Source organism: Pelophylax lessonae, assembly GCF_965119305.1.
Source record: "Pelophylax lessonae genome assembly, chromosome: 6".
Lineage (NCBI taxonomy): Eukaryota > Metazoa > Chordata > Amphibia > Anura > Ranidae > Pelophylax > Pelophylax lessonae.
Genome location: NC_138773.1, coordinates 16,934,031 through 16,948,228, shown reverse-complemented (window position 1 = coordinate 16,948,228; position 14,198 = coordinate 16,934,031). Strand labels below are relative to the sequence as shown.

Sequence of the window (14,198 nt, the reverse complement as noted above, 5' to 3'; positions counted from 1 at the left end):
CTCATTAAAATCAGTTAATCACTGCTCCTTTAAAAATGATTGTTTTTGAAAACTTTTTTTGCATTGCTACATGTTCCCCAGGTCAGTACTCGGACCCCCATACACTTTTTTGGGGCAATAACTTGCATTTAAGCCTTCAAAATTATGTTGTTTGATTTTTGACGTTCAAGTCCCATAGACTTTAATGGAGTTTGTTTGTTCGAACAAACTTTTCCTCTGTTCGCGGTCTTCTGGAGCGAACTGAACCGGGGGTTGTTCGGCTCATCACTAATCACCAAACATATTTGGCAGTCATTGAGTGATCTAGCCTGGCACTGTATAGGATTGAGTTCTTTATGTGCAAAATATTTTTCTGAGCAGAACTTGTATTCACAAACTACATTGCTAAGCTAAGGACATCAATACTTTAAAGGGGGGTTTAGTGTTTAAGATATTGTTTTAGGCCACGTGGACACAGCTGTACAAGGGCCATACAGTGTGCAGATCCTGTATAATGGCATTCTTGGACCCACTGCTGCTGTGTACACCACCCATTGAGATGCATTACGGCATTAGGATCTTCATGCTATATATCCCCTGAACAGCTGTGTGCATGAAGCCTAAGATGGAAGATAAGGCTAATACTAACTATTCTTACAAAGTTTCCCTCCGCCTCCTCCTATCCTTCATAAAAAAGATATGTGTACTTATCTATTTTTAGTCCAGTTTGGTCTGGTTGCCTGATCCTGCAGCCTCAGCTCCCCTGTGTTGGTGAGCGGCTGCAGCAGGGTAGGTGAGGGATTGTAGACAATAGCTGGGCCATGGAAGGCTATAGGTAATATCACAGATACAGAATTTTTTTTTTAAATATCTTTTTATTTGGATTTTTGCAAAAATAAAATGAGTTACAAACATTGTATTGCAAACATACATGGTAAACAACGTTAGATCAATAAGGTAGATAAACAAGTAGACAACTGAAAGTCCCATACAAAAGGGAAAGATTAAGGGGTTAAAGGGTCGACCCACAGTAGCCAGCAACTATAAAAATGCTATACTCTATACAATGCACACCATCGCAATATATCCAAACCATCACTGGGACCCTCTGAGGGAAAGGGGGGGGGGAGGCGCAAGGCTGTGCAGCCAAGAGGCCACTGGCGGCAATCAATACACAGAAGCCGCTCCAGGGGGACGCCCCGAAAGGGAACCTGCTGCGACCCCCCAGTTAGCCCCGCCTCCACCCCACCCGCCCATGGCCCCAGTGGAGTCTCCTTAGACTCAATCAGACAACAACAACAAAGATGATAAGTCATAGAGGACTACTTTTTTGAACATAAACATTCCAGGCGGACCACCTGGACCTAAATTGTTGCATTTTAAAAGCATTAACCGCTAAAGTTTTCTCGTGTGCACACGATTCACTCACTATTTGAATCACTTCCCTCTTGGTCGGGGTGTCTTCACATTTCCACTTACGGGCTATGGACAACCGTGCAGCAAAAAGGATATTCTGGACCACCGTCCTTAGTTGGGGAGGATATTTGTCAATGTTTATGCCTAGTAAGGCCTGTTCCACGACCACCTTATTGAGTATCCCTGTCACTTCCGCAATTAATTTAGCGACAGAGGCCCAGAAACCCCTCAAAGAGATACAGGTCCACAGGACATGAAGCAAGGTTCCAACCTGTCCGCACTGTCTCCAACACAAGTTGGAAACGCCCGGGTAGTACTTAGCTATGGAGTATGGTGTCTTGCACCACCTCATGTGTATTTTTAAGAAACCTTCCCTGAAGTTGGAGCATCTAGTGTGAGCTGAGGTAAGTGCATAGGAGCGTGTCCACTGATCTACCGTAAATTCCTGACCTAGGTCACCTTCCCACTTCAAGTGGTACTTGCTTTTCATGAATGTCCTCTTTCCCTGCAGGGAGGTGTAAAATTTGCCTATACCTTTTGTTTGTTGGTTGCTGCCGAAGCATAGCGTGTAAATTGGTTCTGGGATAGGTATGTCTACTGAGGTTATGGAGGATATTAAGGTAGTCACTCTGTGGAACGTAAGGTATTCTTTGGCAAAAGGTGGGAAGCGGGCACACCATCCAGTGAAGGAAAATCCCTCCGGACGGTGCGTGATATCTCTGACTGTATGGAGGTCATATGTGGACCAGTGCGCCAAGTGAAGATTCGGGGATAAGAACGTTAGAGCTGTCAGGGGGATAGGAATATCCACCTTCTTGGTACCCTTGGCTCCATGAGCATAGAAGTATTTCCATGCACATACAGTGGCTGAAATAGTGGGATGCTCCTTAGGATGGTTGCTGTTAGGAAATGGAGTACTAAGTAGTAGGTCTGCCAGGGTGCCTTGAGACACCACTGCCTGTTCAAGTCTTTTCCAGACAGGTGGCTGTGTGTTTTTCAACCAATGTATAGACTGGGTAAGAACAGCAGCCATGTGATAGTCCCGTATGTCCGGAACACCCATGCCCCCTACATGGGGGTGTTTGATCAAGTGCATATGGGAGCATCGGGTCTCTTACCACCCCAGAGAAATTTCGATACCAGTGATTGTGCTGACCTATAGAATGTCACAGGAATTTTGATGGGAATAGCCCTAAATAGATACAGGAGCTTAGGGAACGTCAGCATTTTAAACGCTGCATTCCTGCCCGACCAGGAGAGATAGAATTTGCTGATTCTAGCTAGTTCGTGCGTAAGGGTGTCTAGAAATGGTGCAAAGTTGGTTTTAAATAGATCTCCAATCTTACTTGTGAGTTTTATACCTAAGTAGTCAATATGTCCATCACCCCACTGAAACGGGACTTTGTCTTGAATCTCTCGTGCAATATGTTTGGGGATAGCAACACCTAACATGTTCGACTTAGTCTCATTGACCTTATAGTAAGATACCGAACTAAATTCCTGAAGCACCTCTTGGATTGCTGGTAGGGAGGACTGGGGAGAAGTTATGGACCTAATCACATCATCCGCGAACAGCGAAATCTTATTAGTAAGACCCTTAATGTCTAATCCCCTAATCTCCGGATGACTTCTAACCCTCTCAGCCAAGGGTTCCATCAACAAAGCAAACACCAATGGGGACAGTGGGCATCCCTGGCGAGTGCCATTGGTTATATTGAATTTAGTGGAGAACAGACCTTCCGTGAAAACATATGCTGAAGGCACGGTGTAAAGAGCCAACACCGCGTCCAAAATCTCACCCCCCATGCCGAATCGTTGCAGTACTTTACGCAAATATCCCCAGTGTATCCTGTCAAAGGCCTTTTCGGCGTCAAGGGACAGGAACACTGTAGGCGTCTTAGTGGATTCGGCATGGTGGATGAGATTTAACATTCTTCTGGTAGCGTCGGTGGCCTGCCGGCCCATGACAAACCCCACTTGATCTTGGTTGATAAGGCCAGGTAGGAATTTCGAGATTCTATTAGCTAGTATCTTTGCGTAGACCTTCAGATCCACGTTTAGCAAGGAAATGGGTCTGAAATTCTTCGCACAATCCGGGGGCTTCCCCGGCTTAGGGAGCGTTACCACAGTAGCTTCTAGCATTTCAGGGGGGAAGGAGGCAGACGAGGCAGCCCTCCAGAACACCTCCCGGAGTCTTGGAGTCAGGATGTGCAATTAACGCTTATAGTACTCCGACGAAAACCCATCAGGGCCAGGAGCTTTATTGAGGGGTAAAGATTGGATAACTTTGCTAATTTCAGTGTCTGTGAATGGTAGGTTTAGTTCTGCTAAATCTGTGGGACTCAGTGTGGGTAGAGAGATCGAAGCTAAAAATTTGTCAATGACCTCCGAGGACGGTTGGGGGGTGGATAAATCGTCTTGTAGATTATACAACTCACCATAGTAATTGCTAAAGGCGTCGGCAATTTCCTTGGGGTTAGTCAAGGATTGCTTTGTGGAATGGTGTGTCAAATTGGGTATACGTTGCCGGGCCTGTGTGTTCTTCAGTTGGGTGGCTAACAACTTGCCAGCCTTGTTGCCGTGTGCGTAGGAGTTGGCCTTAAGTTTACGTACACGGGCCTGATGCTGACCAATTAAAAGCATACGGAGTTCATGTTGTGCATTGTAAAGTTGGATACTCACGTCCGATAGTGGGGTACGTTTGTTAGCTATTTCTAAATTTTGGATCTTACCAAGAAGATCATCCAAACGCTGCCTCCTCTGCCTCCTCAACGCTGCACTTTTAGACATAAGGAAACCACGCATAAAAGCCTTGTGGGCATTCCAAACAGTTACCGGACACACCTCCCCACACTCATTAATTCGGAAAAATTCCTCCAAGGACGAAGATCTCGAATCACAAAAAACACCTGTGTCATTTTTCCATCTATTAGCCCCTGTGGAAAATATCCTGGGGCCAACAGTAATAGATACCGGGGCGTGGTCCGACCAAGTGATCTGCCCAATGGACGAGTCCACAATTTTTTGGAGCAAAAATTTGTTTGTGAAAAACGTATCAATTCTGGAGTAGGAGGCATGAACCTTTGAAAAGAAGGAGTAATCCTGCTCCGTAGAGAGGTGACATCTCCATACATCCTGCAGGCCCGTAGACAGTAAGAAGTTAGAAAGGTCCGATCTACGGGAACTCGTCTGGGCAGCAGTGGAGATGTCCTGGCGGACATTAGCAACCAAGTTCATGTCTCCCCCCAAGATCACATGTCCTCTAATGTCAGGTTGGAGGCGTTTCCACAGTTTGGTGAGATATGACAACTGTCTCACATTTGGAGCATAGATATTGAGTATGGAGTATTCAACGTTATTGATCTCACAGTGTAGTAGTAAGTATCTCCCCTCCGGGTCCGAGATATGAGAGTGGTATTTGTATGGTACAGAGTCTTTAACCAAGATAGCCACACCCCTTTCTTTTTGGGGCCGTTGGCAAAGTAGATGTTTGGAAATTGCTTATTGGTCAGCTTGGGGTGTGCCATTGCACAAAAGTGAGTCTCCTGAAGTAGCACAACATCACATTTCTGAGATTTGATTTCTCGCCATAGCATGTGTCGCTTAAACGGGCTGTTCAAGCCACGAACATTTAGAGAGGTCAACTTGAACGCCATGGTATGATGTGAAGGGTGGGAGTTCGATCAAACAACTAAAGGCACCAAAAGTCTATGGTTAAGATATCCTACCCCAGTGTGCCTGGAGTGGCGATGATAGGGATGATCCAGTAGATGTCTCGGAGGTGCTGGAGAGTCCAGGTGGTAAGCGTGAGGCACTGCAGAGTCCGCTATCTGCTGCTGTGGGTCACAACTGGGTGGGAACAAGGGAGATAAAAAGAAAAACAAAAGAAAGCAAAACAGCAGGGGTAAAGTATACGATAATCCAGCGTAGAGCACTTCACAATCAGGGCCCTGCTAAGATACAGTTGAGATCTTTGAATAGGAACAGGTTCTCGGCCTGTTCCAAACTGTTAAAAAGTAGGCCATATCCAAATGGAAATCTGAGCAGTGTTGATACCGCTAATTCGGGGAACTTGGGATGGTACAGAACAAAATAATCATTTGCAGCCGAACAGAACTGTCGGAGCTAGTAGGGTAGAACGTTAGAACAGAGAGAGGGTCAACTCCAAAGGAGCCAAAGCGTCCCTGGAAGTCATATAGATCCATTCGATGGCGGGGGCTCGGGGCCCCAGGTGGAGGCACGATCCCCTTGGGAGTCTGCCGTTTCCAGAATGTTCCATTGTCGCAGAAGTTCAATGCCTCAATCTAGGGTGGAGACCTTGAATTCTCTATCCCCTTTAGTGATGATAAGGGTGGCAGGATAATTCCATCGGTAGTGAATATGGTGGTTTCTAAGGGGTTTGGTTATGGTCACTAGATTCCTTCTTCGGTTCATTGTATGTGCTGAAAGATCCGCATAGAAGGACAAGCCCTGCATGCTGGGAGGCAGATCCACAGCCTTTCTCACTTTCGCCATGAGTTTCTCCTTAATGGTATAAAAATGAATCCTGGCTATGGTATCTCTAGGAAATTTGTCTGGGATGTGTTTGGGTTTCGGAAGTCTGTGAATCCTATCGACCGCCAGATCTCCCAAAGCAGTGTCAGGAAGGAGTTCCTGCATAATGGATGTAAGAAAAGCTGCAAGCTCAGGAGGTTTGACTGTCTCAGGTATGCCCCTGATTTTGACATTGTTCCTTCTGGAACGATCCTCAAGGTCAGCGACCTTCAATTTGAGCCAGACCAGTTCATCATCATGCTCATTGTGGGCATCCACCATATTATTGAAGGTGTCTGCAAATTCCCCCATTTTATTTTCAATTGTTGAAACCCTGTCGGCAACTGCTGTGACTGCTGAGTTACACTGTGATACCAGTTGCAGCATATCTGAATGAATAGCTGATCGTAGGGAGAGCATAACTTCTTTGAACATAGAAGCCACCACGGGTTGATCCCCCGCAGGGATGGTTGCCAGTGTGTCCTGGAACTCCAGGGTGTCATCCACAGACATGCTGTGATGAGGGGAAGACAGCGCATGAGACGTCTTTTGTTTAGTCTTTACAGGGCTGTTGGACTGTGAGGTGGAAGCCGATGAGTGCTGGGAGTGCAAGGGATCAGCCTGCGTGCTCGGGGAGGGTCCCCTCTGAGCCGAGACTGCAGGCTGCTGTGTCGGAGATCTAGTGCTGGACGCTCGTGGCGGGCCGGCGCCATCTTGGCTGGGCGGCCTGGTGAGAGGTGAGAAGAAATCACTCATCTTACCGGGTCTGCTGCGGTCTTTTCGCTTGTGCGACATGGTCTGAGGGAGCCAGGGAGTGTCCGCTGTAATTCTGGGAGATCGCTGAGTGACCCTCTCCGTCGTGTGTGCTCCGATCTGCCTGTTTAGCGAGGAGCTGCTCGCTCACACTTCCATCTGCCTCGCTAGCCGGCTCCGCCCCCCACAGATACAGAATTTGACAGCCATTGTTGAGAGCTCCCTTACACGGAAAGACAGAGGTTTTCTATAGGCCACCCAACCAAAGGGAGGAAATAGAGTTGACATTTATGGCACTGTTGGTTAAAGTGGTAAAGCTGGGACCAGTCATCATATTAGGGGGCTTCAACTATCCTGACATTAACTGGGAGGAGGGGATTGCACACTCACAAAAGGCCTGTCTCTTCATGGAAACCTTACAGGACAATTACGTGTCTCAGGTGGTGGATTCTCCTACTAGAATGAATGCAGTGTTGGATCTATTAATTACTAATGACCCAGATCTAATCTCAGATGTAGGAGTTCGGGACAACTTGGGTTCTAGCGATTACAGGTCGATCGCATTCAGCATAAATCACAACATAGCAAGGCATGAGGGCAACATAAGAACCCTAAACTTCAGAAGGGCAAACTTTCCCAAACTGTGCTCAATGATAGAGGAAATAAACTGGGACAAAACCCAAGGATCACTAACCACAGAGGAAAAATGGGATTGCTTTAGGAATATACTAAACAAATGCATCTCGCAATGCATTCCTATGGGAAATAAATTTAAAAGAGCCAAAGCCAAACCTGGCTGGCTTAGCCGTAATTTAAAGAACATTAGAGGAAAAATAATGGCCTTCAAGAAATATAAATCGAAGGGGACATTATTGGCTTTCAAACAATACAAGGAATTAAATAAGAAATGTAAATACAAAATCAAAATGGCTAAAATCAAATTTGAGAGGCAAATAGCCGAGGATAGTAAAAAGAACCCTAAGAAATTCTTTAAATATATCAATAGCAAAAAAACAAGGTCAGAGCATGTTGCACACATAATTAACAATGATGGGAGGATGGTTACAAAGGACATGGAAAAGGCAACTGTGCTTAATGCTTTCTTCTCCCCAGTCTTTACACAGGAAAAAGAGGGGTATACTGACCATGACTGTATGGTCAGCAGTACTTCACAAGACTTTCTGCTATGGCTAACAGAGGGTGAAATCAGGGAAAGGCTGGATAAAATTAACACAAATAAATCACCAGGCCCGCATGGTGTACATCCAAGAGTACTTAAAGAACTTAGTAAGGTTATATCTAGACCACTGTTCCTGATCTTTGCTGACAGGAACTGTACCAGGTGATTGGAGGAAAGCTAACGTGATACCGATATTCAAAAAAGGGCAGAGGCATATCCCGGGTAATTATAGGCCAGTCAGCCTGACGTCAATAGTTTGTAAACTTCTGGAGGGGATGATAAGGGACTATATCCAAGAGTTTGCTAAAATCAATAATATCATCAGCAGTAATCAGCATGGGTTTACAAAGGGGTGTGTCAAACCAATCTGTTAACATTCTATGAGGAGGTTAGCTGTGAGCTAGACAGTGGGAGACCAGTGGTGGATGTGGTGTACCTGGATTTTGCTAAGGCGTTTGATACAGTTCCCCACAAACAGTTGATTTATAAATTAAGGTCCACAGGCATCAACCACAAGGTTTGCTCTTGGATACGGAACTGGTTAAAGGGGCGTGTCCAAAGGGTGGTAGTAAATAATGCATACTCTGACTGGTCTGAGGTGGTAAGTGGGGTCCCCCAAGGCTCAGTTCTGGGTCCAATTTTGTTCAATTTATTAATAAATAGCGTTGAGGACGGGGTCAGTAGCTCGATCTCAGTTTTTGCAGATGACACAAAATTGAGCAGGGCAATAACTGCACATCGGGAGGCAGAAATCTTGCAGAATGACCTGAACAAAATAACAGAGGGGGCAACTACATGGCAAATGAGGTTTAATGTGGATAAGTGTAAGGTATTGCACTTAGGGACTAATAAGTAAAAGCAAAATGCACGCTAGGGGGGAACCTCTGGGGGTATCAAAAATGGAGAAAGATCTGGGAGTCTTAGTAGAAGATAGACATAGCAACAGTATGCAATGTCAAGCTGCGGCTGCAAAAGTGGTCAGAATATTAGCATGCATAAGGAAGGGGATGTATTCCAGAGACAAAACTATAATCCTTCCACTTTATAAATCACTGGTCTGACCACATCTGGAGTATTCTGTCCAGTTCTGGTCACCAGTCCTCAGAAGGTATGTGTTGGAGCTGGAGAGAGTACAGAGAAGGGCAACAAAACTTATTAGAGGACCTTAATTACGAAGAGCGTTTGGAGGTGCTTGCTTTATTCTCCCTGGAGAAGAGGCGCCTGAGAGGGGACATGATAACAATTCACAAAACGTCAACGGTGATCAGAGCATAGAAAAAAAAATATTTAGTCGCAAGGAATGCATGAGGACATGAGGTCATACAATGCGATTGGAGAAGAAGCGTTTTAACCTCAGGCTACGGAGGGGGTTCTTTACAGTAAGGGCTACAAGACTGTGGAATTCTCTGCCACAAATGGTAGTAACTGCGGGAAGTATGGCTACTTTTAAAAGACTCTTGGACATACATCTCAAGGACATTAACATTCAGGGGTATGGGAAATGATTCACACCGACACAGGTTGAACTGGATGGACTATTGTCTTTATTCAACCTCAACTACTATGTAACTAAGAGGTGCAGGATCATGTGACAAAAATGGATCAGATTCAAAATGGGTAAGTACACATATCTTTTCATAAAGGGTATGAAGAATAGTTAGTATTAGCCTTTACTACCACTTTAGGCCTTACATTTCAACTTTTTTTTATTTTCAGCAACAAATGAAACTATCACCAATGACAGGACTGAGTTCTTGGAAAGTATAATAGTGCCTGCGCAAGACATTTCCCAAGATACTTCTTACTACTACTATGACCATATATTACAATGCAATCAGTTCCTCTTCTACGGGCTGAAGAGAGCTCTGGAGATTTCCCGGGCTGAGTCCCTCATTTTGGTTCAAACAGTTGGCTCCATAGAGGATTACAGTGACACTCGGCTCCTGTCTGAGATTTATACATTGCTGGAGGAAAAGAAATCACAAGTAAGAACCTTCCATGCAAAATCATACATCGTCTATGTATCTCTGATCCATAGGTAAACATTTTTTTCTCTGCAGGTTTATTTTTTGTTGTACCAAACATCGTATTGTCTCATAAATGCTTCCCAGCAAGATGCGCTTGAAAACATTTCATCTCTTAGTTACGGAGAGTTTATAGAAATGGAAAATGGTAATAATTATAAGGTAAGAATTATAAAAGAAGCATATATAGTATTAGTAGTGAAGGTAAAACAATTTTGATAGGGAACATTTTATATAGTGGACTGAGTTTGTTAATGTTTTTAGACTGTTTTTTAGTTGATCATTCAAAAATGTACCCCATCCTGCTAAGCATTAGCATATCTGCCAACTCATTAAGGTGGGTCTTCTTCCATGGGGCTGCATATGGTTGTACCTTTGTTTGTGCTGAGACCGCACTGCACAGGCATGGAGACCAAGCATTTGCTGACAGCTCTGAGTTTGTACTAGCATCCTCTTGTTCTGTCACCTGTTAAAGAGGAGAAGAATGTAAACAAAAAAGTTGTGGATAAAATAAAAAAAGAAAATTGCTTAGAGCCAAGGTTAGTGTCCAATGTCTTTCTCTGAAAGGTCAGGTCAAAGGTCAAGGTCAGTGTGTTTTAGAAGAGAAACTTTTTTTTTTTTTTTAACCACCTCCAGTCCGGGACAATTCTGACATTTCTCACTGCATTTTTTCCCTAGAAAATAACTTAGAACAGCCAAATATTATATATTTATATATATCTTTAAGCAGAGGCTCTGGAGAATAAATTGTTTGTTGCAATTTTTTATGTCACACAATATTTGCACAGTGAATTTTCAGCAACAAAAACTGTTTAATGAATTTTAGTGCATACAAACATAATATAATACCTATTTTTGTAAAATATAAAAAATTATGTTATGTTGAGTGAATAGATACCTAACATGTCATACTTTAAAATTGCACATGCCTTTGAAATGGTGACAAACTAAGGTATATCAAATTAGCCATAGGCAATGCCTTAAAAGCCTTTACAGGTTACAAGGGATGAGCTTCGAGTTCGAGTCGAGGCTACGTTCGACTCGAACATTGGTCGTTCGAACGTTCGTTGAATGACGAACAAATGTGCTTCTTCGCGGGAAATTCGAGTTTCCCATAATGCACTACATGCAAGCCGCACATTATGTGATTGGCTAAAGCATGCACCCAATCAAATGATCTCTGCCATGATTGGACTAAAGGCAGGCTGCCTTTATCCAATAATGGCTCAGGGGCCAAATACACACCCCACACTACATAAAGGGCTGCTCACGCAGCCGCAGCGTGTAGTGTCATTATCAGCGATCAGATAGGGACAGGCACGCGATTCAGGCAGGGAGAGAGTAGTTGTTTTTTTGGAGTCAGACAGTGCAGAGAGACATTTCTAGCAGTGTAGGGAGGGTGAGGTTCCTGTGTGAGGTAGGGATAGATTGATTTCTTTACATCAGATACCAGTACCGGTATTGTTCATCGGTCAGTTTCTGCAACATTCTAAAATATTTATAGACATCACTGCAGATATCAGCCACAGTAACCTTTGCTCAGTTGTGTTTTTTTTTCTATAGGGTTCACAAAGCTGTGGGAATAGAGATCACTGCAGATATCAGCCACAGTAACCTTTGCACTAAGTTGTGGTTTTTTCTATAGGGGTCACATAGCTGTGGGAATAGATATCACTACAGATATCAGCCACAGTAACTTTTGCGCTCAGTTGTGTTTTTTTCTATAGGGGCACATAGCTGTGGGAATAGAGATCACTGCAGATATCAGCCACAGTAACTTTTGCGCTCAGTTGTGGTTTTCTCTATAGGGGTCACATAGAAGTGGGAATAGACATCACTGTAGATATCAGTCACAGTATGGAAAAATGGGATTTTCAGACTCAGGCTCCAAAGGGAGTAACAAAAGAAAAAAGAATACTCAACGAGGTCGAAGAGGGGGCTGGCGTCTCAAGGACAAACAAAAAAGTAAGAACAGGGTCCCAATAAATCATGACACCATTAAGATTTTTAATCTGTCTTCCCATACTCTGAGACAGAATTACTTCTTCTCAGGAAGGGTCTTGGGTTCTCTCCCTCTGTAGGTCCTAACAATTTGAATTTGTTCAAGGATTTAAAAAAATTTATACGACTATTAACGATCAAAAAGACACTATGCCAATGACCATTTGGATAGAGCGGCTTCTCTCCAGACAGTGTCGACGCCGCCCCAGCCCATGAATGGTGACGATACGATCAGTTTGGGGGATCCTGCTCTGGAAATATTGGAGGAGTTATGGTCTGAGAACAATGTTTTGGAGCCCTCCACCGTTTTATGCATGAACCCTGAGGTCATACATACCAACTTCAGACCCAAATCCACTTTTTATCCAGCCCAATCCAAGGGTCCCTATATAGAGACGTACTACCAGGCTGTATATAAGGACCTCAAGATGCTCTGTAAGACCACGAGATATGCATTTCGAGGCAATCTCAGTAGAGAAGAAAAACAGGCCTTGAAGGATCTGACCAACAACAAACAGATCATTAGTAAGCAAGCAGATAAGGGGGGCAGCCTGGTTGTACATAATAGGACTGACTACCTTGGGGAAGCTTGTCGTCTTCTGGCCGATACCAACACTTATATGAAATTGGCTACAGATCCAATTCCTGGTTTACAACTAGAGCTGAAGTATTTGGTAGAGAGAGCATGGCGGTGTGGTGTAGTTAGTGACAAAGAGAAGAAGTTTTTACTTTCCGTGGAATGTAGTACCCCATATTTCTACCACTTACCCATACATCTTTGTAAATCCCACTTGGGAGGCCCATAGTTGCCAGTACTAATTGTTTTACCAGCGTTTTTTAAAAATATAGTGATCATTTTCTTCAACCACTGGTATGCCAATTACCCTCTTACATCAGAGATTCTGGCCATGTTTTGGATATCTTGGGTTCCTATTTTTGGGGGGATGGTTATATGTGGGCTTCTTTGGACATCTCCTCCCTATATACGTCTATACCACATGAGGTAGTATTGGCCGCCCTCCAACAATTTTTGATCCAATCGGGTGATTTCAACTCTGAACAATCGATTTTTATAGTGGAAGGCACAGAATTTTGTTTAAGGCACAATTATGTTTCTTTCTTAGATCAGTTCTTGTTACAGGTCAAAGGCACTGCTATGGGGGCCAATTTTGCCCCCGTATATGCAAATCTCACCATGGGCTATTGGGAGGAGAGGTCAATTTGGACCAACAACCCTTTTGCCCGGTACATCGTCTTTTATGGTCACTATACAGATGATGTCCTCCTTATTTGGAGTGGAGGCCTTGAGGCCTTCAGTGCTTTTGTCACCCATTGCAACTCCAATCCTTTAGGACTCTCCTTCACTCATGCGATTGACCCTGAAGAGATAGTGTTTTTGGATCTACTTCTGTCCCATGATGGTCCTCATATCATCAGTAGGAACCATACCAAACCCACCATTGGCAACTCCTACCTTCATTTCTCCAGTTGTCTTCCAGCTTGGAAGTGGAACATTCCGATTGGTCAGTTCCACAGACTCCGGAGGAATTGCTCCAAACAGGCAGATTATCTAACTCAGGGTCCTCTCATGATGAGGCATTTTGCGGACAAGGGCTATCCTTTATCCCTTGTAGGAGGCGCCTTTAAAGAACATATGGATCCAGTTCCTGTCAGAAGGAGGGATAAGGTAGAGAATATTAATTCCGTTAGATTTACCACCAGTTTTAATGATTAGTACAAAGCCATATCTCACATTATTAAAAAGCATTTTAATATCCTTCAGTTGGATTAGAAATTGGCTCCAGTTTTGCCTCCAGTGCCACAGGTCACCTTTAAGAGGGCCCGTACAATCAAAAATATTCTGGCTCCCAGCAAGCTTAAAACCAATAATAATAGGTCTCCCATGGATATCAGATCCACCTTTGACAACAGGACTGGCATCTTTCAGTGCAAAAAACAGGGTTGTTTAACCTGTCAGTCTATTCCACATGCACGTATGACCATTGATGATAACAGGGGGAATACCTTTACCATCAGGCAATTCATCACCTGCTCAACGGAACTTGTTATCTATGTCCTGAGGTGCCCCTGTGGCCTACTTTATGTTGGACGCACTATGCGCACATTGCGGAAGGGCATAAACATAGTGTTCCTCGCCATTTCCTCAGGGCACACAATAAAGATATTAGGTGTCTTGAGGTAATAGCGATTGAAACAATACCCAAAGGAACACTCACAGATAATGAGTGTTTCTCCCTCCTTTGCAGGAGGGAGGTCTTTTGGATTTACAAATTTGGTTCTTTAGCACCCTA

At 44.0% G+C, this 14,198-nt stretch overlaps 1 protein-coding gene across 1 annotated transcript in view; it reads left to right on the top strand.

Moving 5' to 3' along the window:
* The window catches only part of LOC309558456 (uromodulin-like), a gene marked incomplete at its 3' end in the record, with an annotated part of 410,722 nt that overhangs the window by 39,198 nt on the left and 357,326 nt on the right, over positions 1-14,198 (top strand). Inside the window, exons 4-5 of the mRNA XM_082261528.1 lie at positions 9,578-9,846; positions 9,922-10,047. Of these exons, the coding sequence (XP_082117654.1) occupies positions 9,578-9,846; positions 9,922-10,047 (395 nt within the window). The remainder of the gene's footprint in view (positions 1-9,577; positions 9,847-9,921; positions 10,048-14,198) is intronic.